Source organism: Cherax quadricarinatus, chromosome 64, assembly GCF_038502225.1.
Source record: "Cherax quadricarinatus isolate ZL_2023a chromosome 64, ASM3850222v1, whole genome shotgun sequence".
Lineage (NCBI taxonomy): Eukaryota > Metazoa > Arthropoda > Malacostraca > Decapoda > Parastacidae > Cherax > Cherax quadricarinatus.
In genome coordinates this window covers 10,949,466-10,972,024 of record NC_091355.1, presented here as the reverse complement: position 1 = coordinate 10,972,024, position 22,559 = coordinate 10,949,466, and the positions used below count along the sequence as shown (strand labels likewise).

The window sequence follows — 22,559 nt, the reverse complement described above, 5'->3', positions numbered from 1 at the left end:
ATGCAAGGTTTCAGGTACGTCTTGCTACTTCTACTTACACTTAGGTCACACTACACATACATGTACAAGCATATATATACACACTCCTCTGGGTTTTCTTCTATTTTCTTTCTAGTTCTTGTTTATTTCCTCTTATCTCCTTGGGGAAGTGGAACAGAATTCTTCCTCCATACGCCATGCGTGTTGTAAGAGGCAACTAAAATGCTGGAAGCAAGGGGCTAGTAACCCCTTCTCCTGTATATATTACTAAATGTAAAAGGAGAAACTTTCGTTTTTCCTTTTGGGCCACCCCGCCTCGGTGGGATACGGCCAATGTGTTGAAAGAAAGAAAGAAAGAAGTTTAGTAGGTTGGTAGACAGCAGCTGCCCAGGGAGGAACTGCTGTACTGCCAAGTGGGTGTAAAATGGAAGCCTGTATTTGCTTTACACGATGGTAGGATTGCTGGTGTCTTTTTTCTGTCTCATAAACATGCAAGGTTTCAGGTACGTCTTGCTACTTCTACTTACACTTAGGTCACGCTAAACATGCATGTATACATTTATGTATACACACTCATCTGAGTTTTCTTTGATTATATCATAATAGTACTTATTCCTATTACTTATTATTACTATCCACGGGGAAGTGGAAAAAGAATCTTTCCTCTGTAAGCCATTCTTGTTGTAAAAGTCAACTAAAATGCCGGAGCAATGGGCTAGTATCCGCTTTTTCCTTATAGTCTACTAAAAGAAAAAGAAAAAAAACATCAAAGTTGTATGTTTGAATGTGCATGATTGGAGTACAAATGATAAGAAAGAAATGATTGTGGATGTTATGAATGAAAAGAAGCTGGATGTTCTGGCTCTAGAAGAAACAAAGCTGAAGGGGGTAGTAGATTTTCAGTCTGGAGAAATAAATGGGATTGGAAGGAGTAGCAATAATGTTGAAGGATAAGTTATGGCAGGAAAAGAAGGAATATAAATGTATAAATTCAAGAATTATGTGGAGTAAAATAAGGGTTATGGTAAGTGTTTATGCACCTGGAGATGAGAGAAGTGTAGAGGAGAGAGAGAAATTTTGGGAAATGTTGAGTGAGGCATGGGGGGTTTTGAACCAAGTGAGAGAGTACTTGTGGTTGGAGATCTCAATGCTAACTTGTGTAAAAATGTTGTAGAGGGAGTAGTAGGTAAATTTGGGGTGCCAGGGGTAAATGAAAATGAGGAGTCTTTAATTGAACTACAGTATGTATAGAAAGAGGTTTGGAAATAAGTATGGTTTGTATGGTTGTATTCTCATTTTTTTGGCTCATTTGATAGATTGGAAGATATATTACAGAAATAGATATAATTTTGATTGGTTTTGCACCGGAAAGTACCTTAAAATTGAGCTCATAGTAGCGGAAATGTTCGATTTTTGCCAATGTTCAAGAGTAAACAAATGATGTCACCGTCCAATATGTGTCCAACTGGCTGGTCTGATACGCATTCATGAATGGGTTGACATTATTTATACAGTTATTACAATAATGCAGTAGTCTGCAATAACATTAAATCTTCTATTTTTTGTGTGAATAAAAGTTAAAAATGGAAAGCAAGCATAATATAAGAAGGGCCTGGAGACATGACTAATGAACAGATAATATGTTATTTTAGTGCTAGGAATGTCTGCATTGTTTATTCTGGACCCTGTGTTAAAAATGACATCTCTTGAAATTTGTGTGAAATCAGCCAAATTACCGATTTCTGACCACTTTATTGGGTAGTTGAGATAGGTGATTGGGTGGTTTCTTGTACTCAATCTACAGAATAGAAGGAATACTAATGAAATAGCTATGAGTTTGGTAGCCTGGAACAATGGAATGGGCCAAAAATAGGACATAATGTGGGTGAAATTGCCGATGCATTAATTATCGCCGTTGGGTTAAGTGTATTCTAACTTAACCACTCTGTAATCCTGCAAAATCACTAATCCGGCACCCTACAGGTCCTGATGATGTCGGATTAGTGATGGCCAACCTGTACAAGTTTATTTCAACAAAATACAATGTTTATATAGAAATGGGTGACACTTGAGAGCATGTTGAAAGTCTATAGTTATGGAGAGCATTTCAGGCAAGCTTAAGCCCTATAATGACATACAGTGAAGTGCCCTTGTAGGCATATCATTGTACATGATTATTTCTCATGAGTTATTTTCTTGATTATTTCTTATGAGTTAGTCTTGTAAGTTTATAGGTACTATCTTTTGCATTAGATGACATTAGCTGACATCATAGGTCCTATTTTGTACATTAGATGACCAGAAAAAAGATAAGTAAAGAGGGTGGGGAAAGGTTAGTTTACACAACAAGTAATGAAAATATAAAATTTCCCAGAAAGTGAGCAGTAGTTCAGGATTCACTATTCTCATTTTTTGACCCACAGCATGGTGAGAATTGCTCAGAAACTTGACCGCGCAGCTGCTTGCCTCGAGTACTTCACCACACACGAGTGGTGCTTCTCAAACGACAACGTGCAAAATCTCTGGTCAACTCTATCTGAGGTTGATCAACATACATTTAACTTTGCCCTCTCAGCTTTGCACTGGCCCACCTACATGGAGCAGTACTGTTTGGGTACCAAGCGGTATGTTATGAAAGAGGAACTTGCGACACTGCCTTCAGCACGCAAACATCTCTCGAAGTAAGTCCTCTTCGTAGTTTTGCTCTGTCGAATTGAGAGGTTAAAAAATATTGATGAAATTAACATGGTTCTGATGTTATGTTAATGTAACTTGTTATGCCTTCTTATTAATGTATGCCTGATGTTTTTGTTGGCAAATTTTTTTAATGGTAATATCTTGGTGAATTTTAGCATTTTTTGTATATGGTTAAAATTGTTTAAAGTCATGACAGGTCATGACTTTAGTCATGAATAGTGGATGAAATGTTTTGCACCTGATGACAGGTTTGTATTCTCCAGCGAACAATATTTTGCTAAGTTGAACATTGTAACTTAATAATCCAAAATGCTCCAGATTAAACTATTCTCCAAGTTTAGTTTTTTCCAGATTTAAGAATGAATGAGAGGCAAATACTGCACTGAAAGTTTGTACAATATCTGTAGTTTTAGAAGTATACTGTATTTTGACCCTCAGAATCACCCTGCATCTTATATGGTGAAGGTCAGACTTGGGTCAAGCTTGAGATCTTGGTATACCTCTAGTTAAACCACCCAAACAACTCCAGCATTAATATATGTGGCATATTACCTAGGTATATTCTAGGTAGTAGGTTGGTAGACAGCAACCACCCAGGGAGGTACTACCGTCCTGCCAAGTGAGTGTAAAACGAAAGCCTGTAATTGTTTTACATGATGGTAGTATTGCTGGTGTCCATTTTTCTGTCTCATAAACATGCAAGATTTCAGGTATGTCTTGCTACTTCTACTTACACTTAGGTCACACTACACATGCATATACAAGCATATATATGTACAGTGGACCCCTGCATAACGATGGCATCACATAGCGATTATTTCGCATACCGCTTACTTTAATTGCAAAAATTTTGCCTCACATACCGCTTAAAAACCCGCTTACCGATTTTCGTCCGAGACGCATCCAATGTGCGGCCTGAGCCACGCTCACATGTTCCGCCGGTGGCATTGTTTACCAGCCAGCCTCCGCGGTAACATCCAAGCATACAATCGGAATATTTCGTATTATTACAGTGTTTTCGGTGCTTTTTCTGGAAAATAAGTGACCGTGGGCCCCAAGAAAGCTTCTAGTGCCAACCCTACAGCAATAAGGGTGAGAATTACAATAGAGATGAAGAAAAAGATCATTGATAAGTATGAAAGTGGAGTGCATGTCTCCGAGCTGGCCAGGTTGTATAATAAACCCCAATCAACCATCGCTACTATTGGTGGTACAGCTGCTGCTGCTGCTGCACTGTCAGCTGCTGCTGCTGCTGCACTGTCAGCTGCTGCTGCTGCTGTAGCACCGTTGTTGGTGTGGCTTATTGAGAATACCAAGAAACAATTAACCCCAGAGGATTTGCCACCCAGGATAACCCAAAAAAGTCAGTGTCATCGAAGACTGTCTAACTTATTTCCATTGGGGTCCTTAATCATGTCTCCCAGGATGCAACCCACACAAGTCGACTAACACCCAGGTGAACAGGGAAAAATGCCTGGAACTAGTGCTCATATTGGTGAATTTAAAGCCAGCAAAGGTTGGTTTGAGAGATTTAAGAATCGTAGTGGCATACACAGTGTGATAAGGCCTGTTCTGGAAGAAAATGCCAAACAGGACCTACAGTACTCAGGAGGAAAAGGCACTCCCAGGACACAGTGTCTCATCAGTCATTGCTGCATCTTCAATAAAGGTAAGTGTCATTTATTCTTCATTTAGTAGACTAGTACATGCACAATATATACTGTGCATGTACTACTCTACTATTGTGCATGTATCCTTCTCTTTGTGTGTGGGAAAATGTATATTTCATGTGGTAAAATTTTTTTTTTCATACTTTTTGGTGTCTTGCACGGATTAATTTGATTTCCATTATTTCTTATGGGGAAAATTCATTCACATAGCGATAATTTCGCATAACAATTACCCCTCTTGCATGGATTAAAATCGTTAACCGGGGGTCCACTGTATATATACACATCCCTCTGGGTTTTCTTCTATTTTCTTTCTAGTTCTTGTTGTTGTTTATTTCCTCTTATCTCCATGGGGAAGTGGAACAGAATTCTTCCTCCGTAAGCCATGCGTGTTATAAGAGGCGACTAAAATGCCGGGAGCAAGGGGCTAGTAACCCCTTCTCCCGTATAAATTACTAAATTTAAAAAGAGAAACTTTCGTTTTTCTTTTTGGGCCACCCTGCCTTGGTGGGATACGGCCGGTTTGTTCAAAAAAAAAAAAAAAAAAACATGCACATACATGTACAAGCATATACATACACACACCCCCTCTGGGTTTTCTTCTATTTTCTTACTAGTTTTTTTTTTTTAACAAGTCGGCCATCTCCCACCGAGGCAGGGTGACCCAAAAAGAAAGAAAAAATCCCCAAAAAGAAAATACTTTCGTCATCATTCAACACTTTCACCTCACTCACACATAATCACACATAATCACTAGTTCTTGTTCTTGTTTATTTCCTCTTATCTCCATGGGGGGGTGAAACAGAATTCTTCCTCCGTAAGCCATGCGTGTTGTAAGAGGCGACTAAAATGCCGGGAGCAAGGGGCTAGTAACCTCTTCTCCTGTATATATTACTAAATGTAAAAGAAGAAACTTTAGTTTTTCCTTTTGGGCCACCCCACCTCGGTGGGATACGGCCGGTGTGTTGAAAGAAAGAAACATGCAAGCTTTCAGGTACGTCTTGCGACTTCTACTTACATTTAGGTCACACTACACATACATGTACAAGCATATATATACACACCCCTCTGGGTTTTCTGCTATTTTCTTTCTAGTTCTTGTTTTTGTTTATTTCCTCTTACCTCCATGGGGAAGTGGAACAGAATTCTTCCTCCATAAGCCATGCGTGTTGTAAGAGGCGACTAAAATGCCAAGAGCAAGGGGCTAGTAACCCTTTCTCCTGTATATATTACTAAATGTAAAAGGAGAAACTTTCGTTTTTTCCTTTTGGGCCACCCCGCCTCAGTGGGATACGGCCGGTGTTTTGAAAGAAGAAAGCTAAACTGAAGAAAAGTATCAAGTAAATAAGAGTGTTTTTCAGTAAGTGTTTCGTTGATTGTAACATTAACCATTTACCTATCAATGCCACTGTAATGCCCAGACATACACACACTCGCCTTACACTCCACTATATTAAATGAAATTTGGTAATAAGTAATACATATTTTATGAAAAAGAGGATAAATAAATATACAAGGTATGATGTAGCACGTAATGAAAGTAGTTTGTTAGATTATGTATTGGTGGATAAAAGGTTGATGGGTAGGCTCCAGGATGTACATGTTTATAGAGGGGCAACTGATATATCGGATCATTATTTAGTTGTAGCTACAGTTAGAGTAAGAGGTAGATGGGAAAAGAGGAAGGTGGCAACAACAAGTAAGAGGGAGGTGAAAGTGTGTAAACTAAGGGAGGAGGAAGTTCGGGTGAGATATAAGCGACTATTGGCAGAAAGGTGGGCTAGTGCAAAGATGAGTAGTGGGGGGGGTTGAAGAGGGTTGGAATAGTTTTAAAAATGCAGTATTAGAATGTGGGGCAGAAGTTTGTGGTTATAGGAGGATGGGGGCAGGAGGAAAGAGGAGTGACTGGTAGAATGATGAAGTAAAGGGTGTGATAAAAGAGAAAAAGGTAGCTTATGAGAGGTTTTTACAAAGCGGAAGTGTTATAAGAAGAGCAGAGTATATGGAGAGTAAAAGAATGGTGAAGAGAGTGGTGAGAGAGTGCAAAAGGAGAGCAGATGATAGAGTGAGAGAGGCACTGTCAAGAAATTTTAATGAAAATAAGAAAAAATTTTGGAGTGAGTTAAACAAGTTAAGAAAGCCTAGGGAAAGTATGGATTTGGCAGTTAAAAACAGAGTAGGGGAATTAGTTGATGGGGAAAGGGAGGTATTAGGTAGATGGCGAGAATATTTTGAGGAACTTTTAAATGTTGAGGAAGAAAGGGAGGTGGTAATTTCATGCACTGGCCAGGGAGGTATACCATCTTTTAGGAGTGAAGAAGAGCAGAATGTAAGTGTGGTGGAGGTACGTGAGGCATTACGTAGAATGAAAGGGGGTAAAGCAGCTGGAACTGATGGGATCATGACAGAAATGTTAAAAGCAGGGGGGGATATAGTGTTGGAGTGGTTGGTACCTTTGTTTAATAAATGTATGAAAGAGGGGAAGGTACCTAGGGATTGGCGGAGAGCATGTATAGTCCCTTTATATAAAGGGAAAGGGGACAAAAGAGATTGTAAAAATTATAGAGGAATAAGTTTACTGAGTATACCAGGAAACGTATACGGTAGGGTTATAATTGAAAGAATTAGAGGTAAGACAGAATGTAGGATTGCGGATGAGCAGGGAGGCTTCAGAGTGGGTAGGGGATGTGTAGATCAAGTGTTTACATTTAAGCATATATGTGAACAGTATTTAGATAAAGGTAGGGAAGTTTTTATTGCATTTATAGATTTAGAAAAGGCATATGATAGAGTGGATAGAGGAGCAATGTGGCAGATGTTGCAAGTATATGGAATAGGTGGTAAGTTACTAAATGCTGTAAAGAGTTTTTATGAGGATAGTGAGGCTCAGGTTAGGGTGTGTAGAAGAGAGGGAGACTACTTCCCGGTAAAAGTAGGTCTTAGACAGGGATGTGTAATGTCACCATGGTTGTTTAATATATTTATAGATGGAGTTGTAAAAGAAGTAAATGCTAGGGTGTTTGTGAGAGGGGTGGGGTTAAATTATGGGGAATCAAATTCAAAATGGGAATTGACAGTTACTTTTTGCTGATGATACTGTGCTTATGGGAGATTCTAAAGAAAAATTGCCAACGTTAGTGGACGAGTTTGAGAATGTGTATAAAGGTAGAAAGTTGAAAGTGAACATAGAAAAGAGTAAGGTGATGAGGGTATCAAATGATTTAGATAAAGAAAAATTGGATATCAAATTGGGGAGGAGGAGCATGGAAGAAGTGAATGTTTTCAGATACTTGGGAGTTGACGTGTCGGCAGATGGATTTATGAAGGATGAGGTTAATCATAGAATTGATGAGGGAAAAAAGGTGAGTGGTGCGTTGAGGTATATGTGGAGTCAAAAAATGTTATCTATGGAGGCAAAGAAGGGAATGTATGAAAGTATAGTAGTACCAACACTCTTATATGGATGTGAAGCTTGGGTGGTAAATGCAGCAGCGAGGAGACGGTTGGAGGCAGTGGAGATGTCCTGTCTAAGGGCAATGTGTGGTGTAAATATTATGCAGAAAATTCGGAGTGTGGAAATTAGGAGAAGGTGTGGAGTTAATAAAAGCATTAGTCAGAGGGCAGAAGAGGGGTTGTTGAGGTGGTTTGGTCATTTAGAGAGAATGGATCAAAGTAGAATGACATGGAAAACATATAAATCTATAGGGGAAGGAAGGAGGGGTAGGGGTCGTCCTCGAAAGGGTTGGAAAGAGGGGGTAAAGGAGGTTTTGTGGGCGAGGGGCTTGGACTTCCAGCAAGCGTGCATGAGCGTGTTAGATAAGAGTGAATGGAGACAAATGATACTTGGGACCTGACGATCTGTTGGAGTGTGAGCAGGGTAATATTTAGTGAAGGGATTCAGGGAAACCGGTTATTTTCATATAGTCAGACTTGAGTCCTGGAAATGGGATGTACAATGCCTGCACTTTAAAGGAGGGGTTTGGGATATTGGCAGTTTGGAGGGATATGTTGTGTATCTTTATACGTATATGCTTCTAAACTGTTGTATTCTGAGCACCTCTGCAAAAACAGTGATAATGTGTGAGTGTGGTGAAAGTGTTGAATGATGATGAAAGTATTTTCTTTTTGGGGATTTTCATTCTTTTTTGGGTCACCCTGCCTCGGTGGGAGACGGCCGACTTGTTGAAAAAAAAAAAAGAAAAAAAAAGTATATATTCTCCATGGGGAAGTGGAACAGAATTCTTCCTCCATAAGCCATGCGTGTCGTAAGAGGCGACTAAAGTGCCAGGAGCAAGGGGCTAGTAACCCCTTCTGCACACATTACTAAAGTTAAAAAAGAGAAACTTTTAGTTTTTCTTTTTGGGCCACCCTGCTTTGGTGGGATATGGCCAGTTTGTTGAAAGAAGAAGTATATATATATATATATTTTTTTTTTTTATTATCACACTGGCCGATTCCCACCAAGGCAGGGTGGCCCGAAAAAGAAAAACTTTCACCATCATTCACTCCATCACTGTCTTGCCAGAAGGGTGCTTTACACTACAGTTTTTAAACTGCAACATTAACACCCCTCCTTCAGAGTGCAGGCACTGTACTTCCCATCTCCAGGACTCAAGTCCGGCCTGCCGGTTTCCCTGAATCCCTTCATAAATGTTACTTTGCTCACACTCCAACAGCACGTCAAGTATTAAAAACCATTTGTCTCCATTCACTCCTATCAAACACGCTCACGCATGCCTGCTGGAAGTCCAAGCCCCTCGCACACAAAACCTCCTTTACCCCCTCCCTCCAACCCTTCCTAGGCCGACCCCTACCCCGCCTTCCTTCCACTACAGACTGATACACTCTTGAAGTTATTCTGTTTCGCTCCATTCTCTCTACATGTCCGAACCACCTCAACAACCCTTCCTCAGCCCTCTGGACAATAGTTTTGGTAATCCCGCACCTCCTCCTAACTTCCAAACTACGAATTCTCTGCATTATATTCACACCACACATTGCCCTCAGACATGACATCTCCACTGCCTCCAGCCTTCTCCTCGCTGCAACATTCATCACCCATGCTTCACACCCATATAAGAGCGTTGGTAAAACTATACTCTCATACATTCCCCTCTTTGCCTCCAAGGACAAAGTTCTCTGTCTCCACAGACTCCTAAGTGCACCACTCACTCTTTTTCCCTCATCAATTCTATGATTCACCTCATCTTTCATAGACCCATCCGCTGACACGTCCACTCCCAAATATCTGAATACGTTCACCTCCTCCATACTCTCTCCCTCCAATCTGATATTCAATCTTTCATCACCTAATCTTTTTGTTATCCTCATAACCTTACTCTTTCCTGTATTCACCTTTAATTTTCTTCTTTTGCACACCCTACCAAATTCATCCACCAATCTCTGCAGCTTCTCTTCAGAATCTCCCAAGAGCACAGTGTCATCAGCAAAGAGCAGCTGTGACAACTCCCACCCTGTGTGTGATTCTTTATCTTTTAACTCCACGCCTCTTGCCAAGACCCTCGCATTTACTTCTCTTACAACCCCATCTATAAATATATTAAACAACCACGGTGACATCACACATCCCTGTCTAAGGCCTACTTTTACTGGGAAAAAATTTCCCTCTTTTCTACATACTCTAACTTGAGCCTCACTATCCTCGTAAAAACTCTTCACTGCTTTCAGTAACCTACCTCCTACACCATACACTTGCAACATCTGCCACATTGCCCCCCTATCCACCCTGTCATACGCCTTTTCCAAATCCATAAATGCCACAAAGACCTCTTTAGCCTTATCTAAATACTGTTCACTTATATGTTTCACTGTAAACACCTGGTCCACACACCCCCTACCTTTCCTAAAGCCTCCTTGTTCATCTGCTATCCTATTCTCCGTCTTACTCTTAATTCTTTCAATTATAACTCTACCATATACTTTACCAGGTACACTCAACAGACTTATCCCCCTATAATTTTTGCACTCTCTTTTATCCCCTTTGCCTTTATACAAAGGAACTATGCATGCTCTCTGCCAATCCCTAGGTACCTTACCCTCTTCCATACATTTATTAAATAATTGCACCAACCACTCCAAAACTATATCCCCACCTGCTTTTAACATTTCTATCTTTATCCCATCAATCCCGGCTGCCTTACCCCCTTTCATTTTACCTACTGCCTCACGAACTTCCCCCACACTCACAACTGGCTCTTCCTCACTCCTACAAGATGTTATTCCTCCTTGCCCTATACACGAAATCACAGCTTCCCTATCTTCATCAACATTTAACAATTCCTCAAAATATTCCCTCCATCTTCCCAATACCTCTAACTCTCCATTTAATAACTCTCCTCTCCTATTTTTAACTGACAAATCCATTTGTTCTCTAGGCTTCCTTAACTTGTTAATCTCACTCCAAAACTTTTTCTTATTTTCAACAAAATTTGTTGATAACAGCTCACCCACTCTCTCATTTGCTCTCTTTTTACATTGCTTCACCACTCTCTTAACCTCTCTCTTTTTCTCCATATACTCTTCCCTCCTTGCATCACTTCTACTTTGTAAAAACTTCTCATATGCTAACTTTTTCTCCCTTACTACTCTCTTTACATCATCATTCCACCAATCGCTCCTCTTCCCTCCTGCACCCACTTTCCTGTAACCACGAACTTCTGCTGAACACTCTAACACTACATTTTTAAACCTACCCCATTCCTCTTCGACCCCATTGCCTATGCTCTCATTAGCCCATCTATCCTCCAATAGCTGTTTATATCTTACCCTAACTGCCTCCTCTTTTAGTTTATAAACCTTCACCTCTCTCTTCCCTGATGCTTCTATTCTCCTTGTATCCCATCTACCTTTTACTCTCAGTGTAGCTACAACTAGAAAGTGATCTGATATATCTGTGGCCCCTCGATAAACATGTACATCCTGAAGTCTACTCAACAGTCTTTTATCTACTAATACATAATCCAACAAACTACTGTCATTTCGCCCTACATCATATCGTGTATACATATTTATCCTCTTTTTCTTAAAATATGTATTACCTATAACTAAACCCCTTTCTATACAAAGTTCAATCAAAGGGCTCCCATTATCATTTACACCTGGCACCCCAAACTTACCTACCACACCCTCTCTAAAAGTTTCTCCTACTTTAGCATTCAGGTCCCCTACCACAATTACTCTCTCACTTGGTTCAAAGGCTCCTATACATTCACTTAACATCTCCCAAAATCTCTCTCTCTCCTCTGCATTCCTCTCTTCTCCAGGTGCATACACGCTTATTATGACCCACTTCTCGCATCCAACCTTTACTTTAATCCACATAATTCTTGAATTTACACATTCATATTCTCTTTTCTCCTTCCATAACTGATCATTTAACATTACTGCTACCCCTTCCTTTGCTCTAACTCTCTCAGATACTCCAGATTTAATCCCATTTATTTCCCCCCACTGAAACTCTCCTACCCCCTTCAGCTTTGTTTCGCTTAGAGCCAGGACATCCAACTTCTTTTCATTCATAACATCAGCAATCATCTGTTTCTTGTCATCCGCACTACATCCACGCACATTTAAACAACCCAGTTTTATAAAGTTTTTCTTCTTCTCTTTTTTAGTAAATGTATACAGGAGAAGGGGTTACTAGCCCATTGCTCCCGGCATTTTAGTCGCCTCATACGACACGCATGGCTTACGGAGGAAAGATTCTTTTCCACTTCCCCATGGACAATAGAAGAAATAAAAAAAAGAACAAGAGCTATTTAGAATAAGGAGAAAAACCTAGATGTATGTATATATATATATGCATGTGCGTGTCTGTGAAGTGTGACCAAAGTGTAAGTAGGAGTAGCAAGATATCCCTGTTATCTAGCGTGTTTATGAGACAGAAAAAGAAAACCAGCAATATATATATATATATGTATGTATATATATATATATATGTTTATATATATGTATATATATATATATATGTTTATATATATGTATATATATATATATATATATATATATATATATATATATATGTGTATATATATATATATATATATATATAAATATATATATATATATATATATATATATATATATATATATATATATATATATATATATATATATATATATATATATATATATATATATATATATATATATATATATATATATATATATATATATATATATATATATATATATATATATATATATATATATATATATTTTTATATATATATATATATATATATATATATATATATATATATATATATATATATATATATATATATCAGATTTCTTATTAGAATCCATCATGAGGCTAAAATAAATGCAACACATATTTTTGGTGTACACTCCAAATGATGGCAATGAATCCATGAGCTATTGCTTCTTGTAAATTTTGAAGTATTCAGTGAACATCAGTTGAAGTTGAGTTCTTGAGAAAGTTTTAAAACAGCTTAGAGTTCCATATTAACAAGGTTACATTGTATTATTAATGTAGTTTCTCACACTCTTGTATTGGTCAACAATTTGCTGTGTGGGATATCAGATTTTTACCTAAACTAGTGTCTTGAATGTATGATTTGTGCTGAACATGAGGTTATTACACTTTTATATAATTCAGTTGTACAGTATTATCTCTAATTGTCTAAACCACTACCTATGATCTTCAATAATTGAATGAATAGAGGATAGTTAAGAGGTCTGGAAGACAGCAAATGTAGTTCTTATATTTAAGAAAGGAGATACAGGTGTTAAACTGCAGACCAGTTTCTCTAACATGAATAGCTTGCAAGAAATAGCGGGTAATGGACAACAGGTTGTGTTAATGAAAGAATTACTGTTTAGAGATCATTTATGACTGCCCAGTCAATGGTGAGGTCAGTGGAAGATATTGAAGTTGAGGGTCAGTACTTGAATGAGCACAAGTGTGAGGGGTCTATGTGGGTTCAAGACAAGATAAGACAGGCAAAGGTGTAAGAGTGAGAATTGATCTTAGTTGGTTACCAAGGGAGTTGCAGAAAGATCCACCCCAAAGAAAATTATTGCAATTGAAAGCACTCGATAATATAGAGGGTTTAGCCAAGTATAAAACTAGGGGCCTACTGGTGTTAAAAAGTAGAGCGTGAAGGAGAGAGGTATAAGGAACAAATGGTATACCACTGAATAATCTTGGGCTGCAGTATTAGCGTTAGGTGATATGCTATAGTAGATCCCCAAGCACAAATACCATAGGTGAGGTAAGGATAGATTAGAGAGTAGTACAGTGTAAGTAATGCTCTTTGAGGCATATAGTAACATCTTGGATAGGATGTCCTCTGTTATGGAAACCTTGGTAATGTGCTTGATGTGGGAGTTTAATGTCAAGGTATAGACCTAAGAATTTTGCATCATTGTGTGAATTATTGATCATTATATTTAGTAGCCATTTGCAGCTTTGTTTGCAAACATTGTGTAGAAGGTATCAGTATTAAGAGTGAGTTTATTGGTAGATGTCCTAGTGCACATTTTTGTGCTCATTAACAGCATTTTTGAGAGAATTTGGATTAGAATGAGAGATGAGACCTAGGTTGAGCATTAATGAACAATGAAGACTTGTGGACCTCCACATCACTACAATAAGGAGGCAGTAGACCTCTGAATGTAGAAAGGTAGAAAAAAAAATTCATTGAAGGAAAGTAAACCTGGAAGTTCAAATTCTAACTTTTATTTCTTTTTATTCTGTACAAAGATAATGTAGTTTATGTGTAATAAAACACTGTAAAGCACAAAGGAAAGCTACTATTATGTAAATGCATACTAGTGGCTTACCTTTGTATACTAGTATGCAAATGCACATTAGTGGCAAATTAATCGAAGGGCATGTCGGTAGAACCAGGACAACAGGTCTCATGGAAATATGGGACAGACTGAAGTTGGCTTTCCTGTCTCAAATGAGGTAGTGTCTGAGCTCAGTCAGTCTCACACTCTTGTGATGGGAATTGGGATGGGATTATGAGGATTGATGGGATTACGGGATTGATGGGAATACAAGGAATGATTTAGTATACAGCTCCATCTGTGAGGTGGAGAGCACAGGCAAGATTAATTATGTGCTATAGCTCTAGATTCAACAGTCAGTTTGCAATAATTTGATGGTTGTAAAACTGCCACTAAGTATGTTGTAGTGTCATACCCACTGATCTGAGAGAGGGAATTGGAAAGTCTTCCTCTAGAGATAGGTAGACTTAGGAGTTTAATTATCTACTGCAGATATCTCCCCACTACATTCTCCAAAGGTAGGTGCATAGGTGAAGCTGTGTGTGGGGGGAGGAGAGAGCAGAAGAGAGGGAGAGAGAAAGCAGAAGGGAGGGGTGAAAGAGACAGGAGGAGAGAGCAGGAGGGAGGGAGAGAGTGTGGAGCAATCACAGAACCAAAATACACCATCCCATTGGTAGGTCAAGTGCCACCCCATACTGCACAAACTCCCAATTTATGATCTACAAACATGACTGAACCAAGAACATATGAACCGTGAACTTGGGCATGAAGTATACGAGTGAACCGGCACCTAACCCACCAGTAGATGATGATGGAGCATTTCATTATATGCCAATCAGTTCAGTGGGACTAACACTGAGTCTCCTGTTACATTTCTACCCACAAACCAAAGAAGCATGTAACCCACCGAAGAGCCGCATCTCCAGGGATAGGCTCACTTTCCAGGTGAGCCCTGCAATCGTGCATGACAAATGCATGAGTGCAGGGCTTAGTAAATTTTTGCAGGCCACTGGCACTTTGGTGAGAGAAAAACCCAGCTAGTGATAAGATTTGTTCAGATTTTTAACCTGGAGGGTTAGCTACCCAGGATAACCCAAGAAAGTCTGTGCATCATCGAGGACTGTCTGTCTTATTTCCATTGGGGCTCTTCAGCCTTCTTTCCCAGGATGTGACCCACACCAGTAAGTAGGTATGTACCTGGGTGACTAACACCCAGGTACAGTGGACCCTCGGTTATCGGCCATAATCCGTTCTAAAAGGTCGGCCTAAAACCGAAATAATATTTCCCCTAAGAATTAATGTAAATACAATTATTTTATATAGCTGGACTTGAGTCCTGGAAATGGGAAGTACAATGCCTGCACTTTAAAGGAGGGGTTTGGGATACTGGCAGTTTGGAGGGATGTGTTGTGTATTCTTTATACGTATATACATACTTCTAAACTGTTGTATTCTGAACATCTCTGCAAAAACAGTGATTATGTGTGAGTGAGGTGAAAGTGTTGAATGACGATAAAAGTATTTTCTTTTTGGGGGTTTTCTTTCTTTTTGGGTCACCCTGCCTCGGTAGGAGACGGCCGACTTGTTAAAAAAAAAAAAATTGATCCATTCCAGACACCCAAAATATTAACAAAAAAATACATTTTTTAAAGATTAATTATAGTTTTACATATACAAAACAATGAGAACTAAATAAAATAAATAAATGAACATTTAAATCACTATTACATACCTTTATTGAAGACTCTTGTTGGCTTATGGAAGACAGGGAGGAGGAGAGAGGGAGGACTGATTATTGTTTGGAAGGGGAATCTCCCTCCATAAGGACTTAAGGTATCAAAACCCTCTCTGGGGTTACTTTCCTCCCTGCCTGCTACACTCCCTGCCTTTCTTCTACACTCCCTGCCTTTTACACTCCCTTCTACACCCTGCCTCCCTATTACACTCTGTACCTGCCTGCTACACTCCCTCTCTCCATGCTACACTCCCTGCCTGCCTGCTACACTTGCTGCCTCCCTTCCACATTCCTTGTTTCCCTGCTACACTCCCTGCCTGCCTGCTACACTCCCTGCCTCCCTTCGACAGCATATGTGTAAAAAACCTAGGATAACCCAAAAGTCAGAGAGAGTGACTTATTTCCATTGGGGTCCTGCCTCTCTGCTAAACTCCCTTTTGCAACATTAGCTTCCTTGATGTTTGGATGAATGCGCAGAAGTGTCCTCACTCACCCAGAGACACACCCAGACTGACTCACAAATGCGCGAGTGGCTGGTGGGTAGGCGGGTGGACGCGTCCAATACGGCCGATTAGCGAAATAACGGCCAATAACCGGAAGCCGAAAAAACGGCCGATAACCGAGTTGGCCGATAAGCGGAACGGCCGATAACCGAGGGTCCACTGTACATGCCTACTTACTGCTAAGCGAACAGGGACAGCAGGTGTAAGGAAATATGCCCAACATTTCCATCCGACCGGGGATTGAACCATGGACACTCAGTGTGTGAAGTGAGAGCGTTGCCTACCAAGGCATCAACGGAAAGTACAATTCCTCTTCTACTTGAAGGAATCTGTGTTTACAGGGGCTTGATTTGAAAACATTTGTTAATGTATTGCAGTGACTGCAGTGTTGCACATTTTGGCTTTCTAAAAAATAAAATACAAGGTAAACAGTAACTGGTGTCAGGATGTGTTTTTGGATGGAAAAAAATATTCAGATTTGAAATGGAAGATTAATAATCCAGAATAACACAAGAAAGCCAAGCGGTGCAGATTACTCTTTATGGGCCTTCCATAATGCAATGCATAACAGTTAATAAACCTGGGTACATTATCTATGAAAAAGAGCAGCAGAATTTAGCCCAAATCCTTTCATCTGTGAGCTCAGCATGCTGCCACTAGTGATACCACTGGTGATTTGGCAAGGTAAAGATAACAACAAGAGGAAAACGGTGAAATGTGTATTGGTTACTGCTTTAAAATGCCAGGAGCCAAATTAAACCCCCGGACTTTAAAACATTGGACAGGAAAGTTATAGTGAAGCCTCAGTTTAACAGACTAATAGGGAAAAGAAGGGCAGTGTCTGTTAAAGCCAAATTGAGAATAATTTTTTTGTGATCATAACTAATAAAAGTTCTGGGTTTAACAGACTTTGTTGCTTTTGAATATTGTCTGGCCACAAATTTTGTCTGTTAAATGGATGTTTTTACAGGTAGTATTTTAATGTTGCTGGAAGTATCCTTGGATCAGCGAGTCCAGTACGGGTAAGCTAGGATTGGTTACTACCTGGCAATCATAGTGCCAGTGGCTAATCCAACTTCACATGTGGCCTTATCACGCTATCTTACCACACTGCTGCCATGGGGTACTACTTTACCACTCAAGAAGAATACAGGAGGGACTCGCTTTACAGTGCTTTGCTTTACAGTGTTTCACTAATGCAGTGGTTTTTAGTTATACTCATTCTTCATTTATTCAGACTTCCTACAATAAATATATTCACCACTCCCTATAAGTTAAGGATGAAAATATATAAGGTAAGTTATGTGTGCATTGTATATGCATTTTTTTAGGCCAATTGCTCAGTCTTTCATATGCATTTGAAAGTGAGAAAAGATATTGGTGGCCCGGTGGCCTGGTGGCTAAAGCTCCCGCTTCACACACGGAGGGCCCGGGTTCGATTCCCGGCGGGTGGAAACATTTCGACACGTTTCCTTACACCTGTTGTCCTGTTCACCTAGCAGCAAATAGGTACCTGGGTGTTAGTCGACTGGTGTGGGTCGCATCCTGGGGGACAAGATTAAGGACCCCAATGGAAATAAGTTAGACAGTCCTCGATGACGCACTGACTTTCTTGGGTTATCCTGGGTGGCTAACCCTCCGGGGTTAAAAATCCGAACGAAATCTTATCTTATCTTATCTTATCTTATTGTTTCACTTTACAGTGATTTTCACTTTACAGCAGTAGCCTGGAACCTAACCTGCTGTATAAGCAGGGCCTGCCTGTACTCTACTTGGACTAGTAACTCAGGAAACCTGAATAAAACCAATCAGTGTGCTCCGTTTTCAGTTCTAAGAATATTCTCAGGATGCCACAAACACTAAAGTTTATGCGTTAGCCAGCTGGCCCAGTGGCTAACACGTCAGTCTGGAGTTTTATGACTCTCTGATTACGGGTTCTATCCCCACCTGTGGTATGGTTTGTTTCCAAGGTGTCTACTGCTAAGTAAGGTGGGCAGCAGGCGTTAGATTTGCACATAAGTGCTGCCTACATGGGATTCAACCTTACATTCCATTAGTAGTGAGGTGCAAGTGCTAACCACTGGCTACAAGCGCAACATACAGGACAAAATAAAATGAACACATCGTTCTTAAACATTTTTTATTTTCAATATGGAGATGGTCCTCTGTTTCTAGCTAAAACAGCACCAGCTCATCGAGGAATTGATTTCACATAGCATTTGAAGAGTATCCAGAGAAATTTTGAGCCATTCCTTAAGTAAAACCTGCTCTAACTTTTCCAAAGACAACAGTGGAGGTAATTGGTTCCTGACTTGCTGGTCCAATTGACCCCAGAGATGCTCGATAATATTTAGATCTGGCAGTTGTGGGAGCCAGTCCAAGTGTTCAACTTCACTTTCATGTTCTTTCTGCCAATTTTGAACAACTCTGTGTAAATTGGTTCATTATCGTCTAGAAAATAGTACAGAAAGGGACCTGTATCGCATTTAACCCTTTCAGGGTCCGTCCCGTAGATCTACGGCTTTGCGTTCAGTGTCCAAACCGTAGATCTACGTCATGAGCTCAGCTCACTCTGATAAACTGTGAGTGGTACACTTGGGCCTAGATATGAGAGAATACATCTATGTGGTATGTGTGCACCACATAAAACAAATCCTGCAGCACACTGTGTATAATGAGAGAAAAAAAAAATGAAACCAAGATTTTCGATTAAAACAGCAACTTTGCAGTGTTTTTTCGTATGTTTTTTATAGTTGTATTTGCAATTTCTTGGTCTCATTTGATAGAATGGAAGACATATTACAGAAATAGAGATGATTTTGATTGGTTTTAGCACCGGAAATGGCTTGAAACTGAGCTCAAAGTAGCGGAAATGTTAAATTTTTGTCGATGTTCAAGAGTAAACAAACGACCTCACACGTCTAATACACGCCAGCTGGTGGATCTAATACACATTCACAAATGTGGTGATGATATTTATACAATTATTACAATATTGCATAACAGTAAATCTTCTATTTTTTGGTGTGAATAAAAATTCATTATGTAAATAAAAAATAAAAATGGGATTTATTTGTAAAGCCTCAAAACGTAACTAATGAACCAAGGAAATGTTAGTTTAGTGCCAGGAATGCCTACATTGTTTATTCTGGATGCTATTTTGAAATTGGAATATTTTGAACTTTGTGTTAAATTGGCCAAATTACCAATTTCCGATCACTTTATTTTGTAGGTGAAACAGTTGACTTGGCGATTTCTTGTGCTCAATCGATAGAATAGAAGTAATACTAGTAAAATAGCTAAGAATTTGGTCGACTGGAATCATGTAATTGGCCTAAAATGGAAGTCAAAGTCGGCAAAATCGCCGATTCGTAAATATCGCTGACACATCAAAATTCGCGAGAGCATAATTTCGTCAATTTTCCATCAAATTTCGTACTTTTTGTTTTATTACCTTCGCAAAAAGATTCTCTACCATTTCATAAGAAAAAATAACAAATTTTTTTTTTGAAAATTCTTGGACACTGGGGCACCACTTCAGATTTGGGCCTTGGACCCTGAAGGGGTTAAATTGATTATTCAGTCGTTTGACAGTTCAATCAGCAGGTGTTCATGTTATTTTATTCGTCCCCATAACATAGCCTCATTTTACTTCGTGAACTTTATTACACTAGCACCGGTATTCGGTATCCAGACCAGAGCTTTGGTGAGATGGGTAAGGAAGAAGGATGGGTAAGGATAGAAATTTTGGAAAAGGGTGGGAGGGGGGAGAGAGGTAGGATATAAAAGGTAAGTGGCCCAACCACTTTGGTGTAATTTAAAAAGTGTTTACCTGGAGTTTACCTGGAGAGAGTTCCGGGGGTCAACGCCCCCGCGGCCCGGTCTGAGACCAGGCCTCCTGGTGGATCAGAGCCTGATCAACCAGGCTGTTGCTGCTGGCTGCACGCAAACCAACATACGAGCCACAGCCCGGCTGATCCGGAACTGACTTTAGGTGCTTGTCCAGTGCCAGCTTGAAGACTGCCAGGGGTCTGTTGGTAATCCCCCTTATGTGTGCTGGGAGGCAGTTGAACAGTCTCGGGCCCCTGACACTTATTGTATGGTCTCTTAACGTGCTAGTGACACCCCTGCTTTTCATTGGGGGGATGGTGCATCGTCTGCCAAGTCTTTTGCTTTCGTAGTGGGTGATTTTCGTGTGCAAGTTCGGTACTAGTCCCTCTAGGATTTTCCAGGTGTATATAATCATGTATCTCTCCCTCCTGCGTTCCAGGGAATACAGGTTTAGGAACCTCAAGCGCTCCCAATAATTGAGGTGTTTTATCTCCGTTATGCGCGCCGTGAAAGTTCTCTGTACATTTTCTAGGTCGGCAATTTCACCTGCCTTGAAAGGTGCTGTTAGTGTGCAGCAATATTCCAGCCTAGATAGAACAAGTGACCTGAAGAGTGTCATCATGGGCTTGGCCTCCCTAGTTTTGAAGGTTCTCATTATCCATCCTGTCATTTTTCTAGCAGATGCAATTGATACAGTGTTATGGTCCTTGAAGGTGAGATCCTCCGACATGATCACTCCCAGGTCTTTGACGTTGGTGTTTCGCTCTATTTTGTGGCCAGAATTTGTTTTGTACTCTGATGAAGATTTAATTTCCTCATGTTTACCATATCTGAGTAATTGAAATTTCTCATCGTTGAACTTCATATTGTTTTCTGTGTACGTGAAATGATAAGATATTCTTTAAGAGGTATAAGACTAACCCATCAGAGTCACATAGATATAACAGAATATAAGTGCATGACTCTGAATTGGTAGTAATTATACAAGTTGCAATTTTTTTTTTTTTTTTTTTTTTTTTTTTTTTTTTTTTTTTGGCGATTGCACAACGGATATTTATGCGACAATGAAGGCAATAATTTTCTGGCCAGTTTATAGAATTCCGTGACAATGGCTTCTTACAGGTGGTGTCCAGCCATAGTAAATAGCAAAATTTTTACATTAGATTGTTATATAAGAGGTCTCCCTAATTGGAGGCGATGTTCTCAGTATACATAGAAGGGTTCTGGTGTTACCCAATCTTCTTCATCAGGGAGGTTGCTCAATATCATGGGTCGAGGGTAATCATCTTTATGTATAAAACGACGGACCCTCTGTAGGAGAGTCATTCTTTGAGTCCTGTGAGGAGGAGTATTGATGATATAATCCGTGGTATTTACCACTTGTATAGGATGTTCTCTATCTGGCATGTATAGTTCTTGCATTGTATAGAGTTTTCTTTTTTAGGGTGTCAAGGCGTACATTTATGGCAGTAATATCTTGTTGTATGTGTAAATCTGCCATTTTTACTCTCTCTTTGTTGTTAATGACATTGGGACACAAGGGTATTCGAGTATAGGTCTTATTAACATTTTATACAGATGTTTTTTTACATGTTGAGGGGCTTGATTGAATCGAAAGAGACTGCTAAGACCGGCTTTGGCTATGTTGATCTTTTTAGTTACATGAGATGTTGAGTGGAGCAGCCTGTCTATTTTGTATCCCAAAATCTTGTTAGGGTTTCTAATGGCTACAGGTGTACCTCTGATGGAGATACCTCCTTTATCTTCAATTGTTGATGCAAAACATCCTATCGTGCTAACAAGGACCTTGTCAGGATTAGTCGTAATTCTCCACTTCTTTTCCCAATTAGATGTTCGACAAAGTTCAATATTCATTTTTTCTATGACTCTCTCATACTTGTATTTTCCTGTTACCGGAGTTGATGAGACGACATGAATAACATCATCTGCAAACTGTGTCACAATCGTATCACTAAACTCTGGTTGAGGAAGGTCATTCACATAAATGTTGAACAGAAGTGGACTGAGACAAGAACCTTGTGGGACACCAGCCGTCGGTATAAAAGGCTCTGTCGACCTGCCATGAAAGGTGGGAATGATTTTTCTTTGAGTTAAGAAATTATCTATTACTCTGAGGAAAGTCCAGTTATGGTCTGGTAGGTCAATGAGTTTGTATATAAGGCCATCATGCCATAAGCTATCAAAAGCTTTATGAACATCTCTGGTGGCAATTAGGGCAAGATTCCCCTGATGTTTTAGACTTGCTACAGTATCGAAAATAACATTTATTGCATGATTGGTACCTCTATGTGTTCTAAAGCCAAATTGTTTTTCAGTAAAAAAGTGATTAAACTCCATATAGTAGTT

General features: G+C 39.6%; 1 protein-coding gene across 1 annotated transcript in view; it reads left to right on the top strand.

Moving 5' to 3' along the window:
- Nucleotides 1-22,559, top strand: part of LOC128700019 (uncharacterized) — a 497,557-nt gene that overhangs the window by 154,498 nt on the left and 320,500 nt on the right. The window contains exon 9 of the mRNA XM_070098762.1: nucleotides 2,403-2,660. Within this exon, the coding sequence (XP_069954863.1) occupies nucleotides 2,403-2,660 (258 nt within the window). The remainder of the gene's footprint in view (nucleotides 1-2,402; nucleotides 2,661-22,559) is intronic.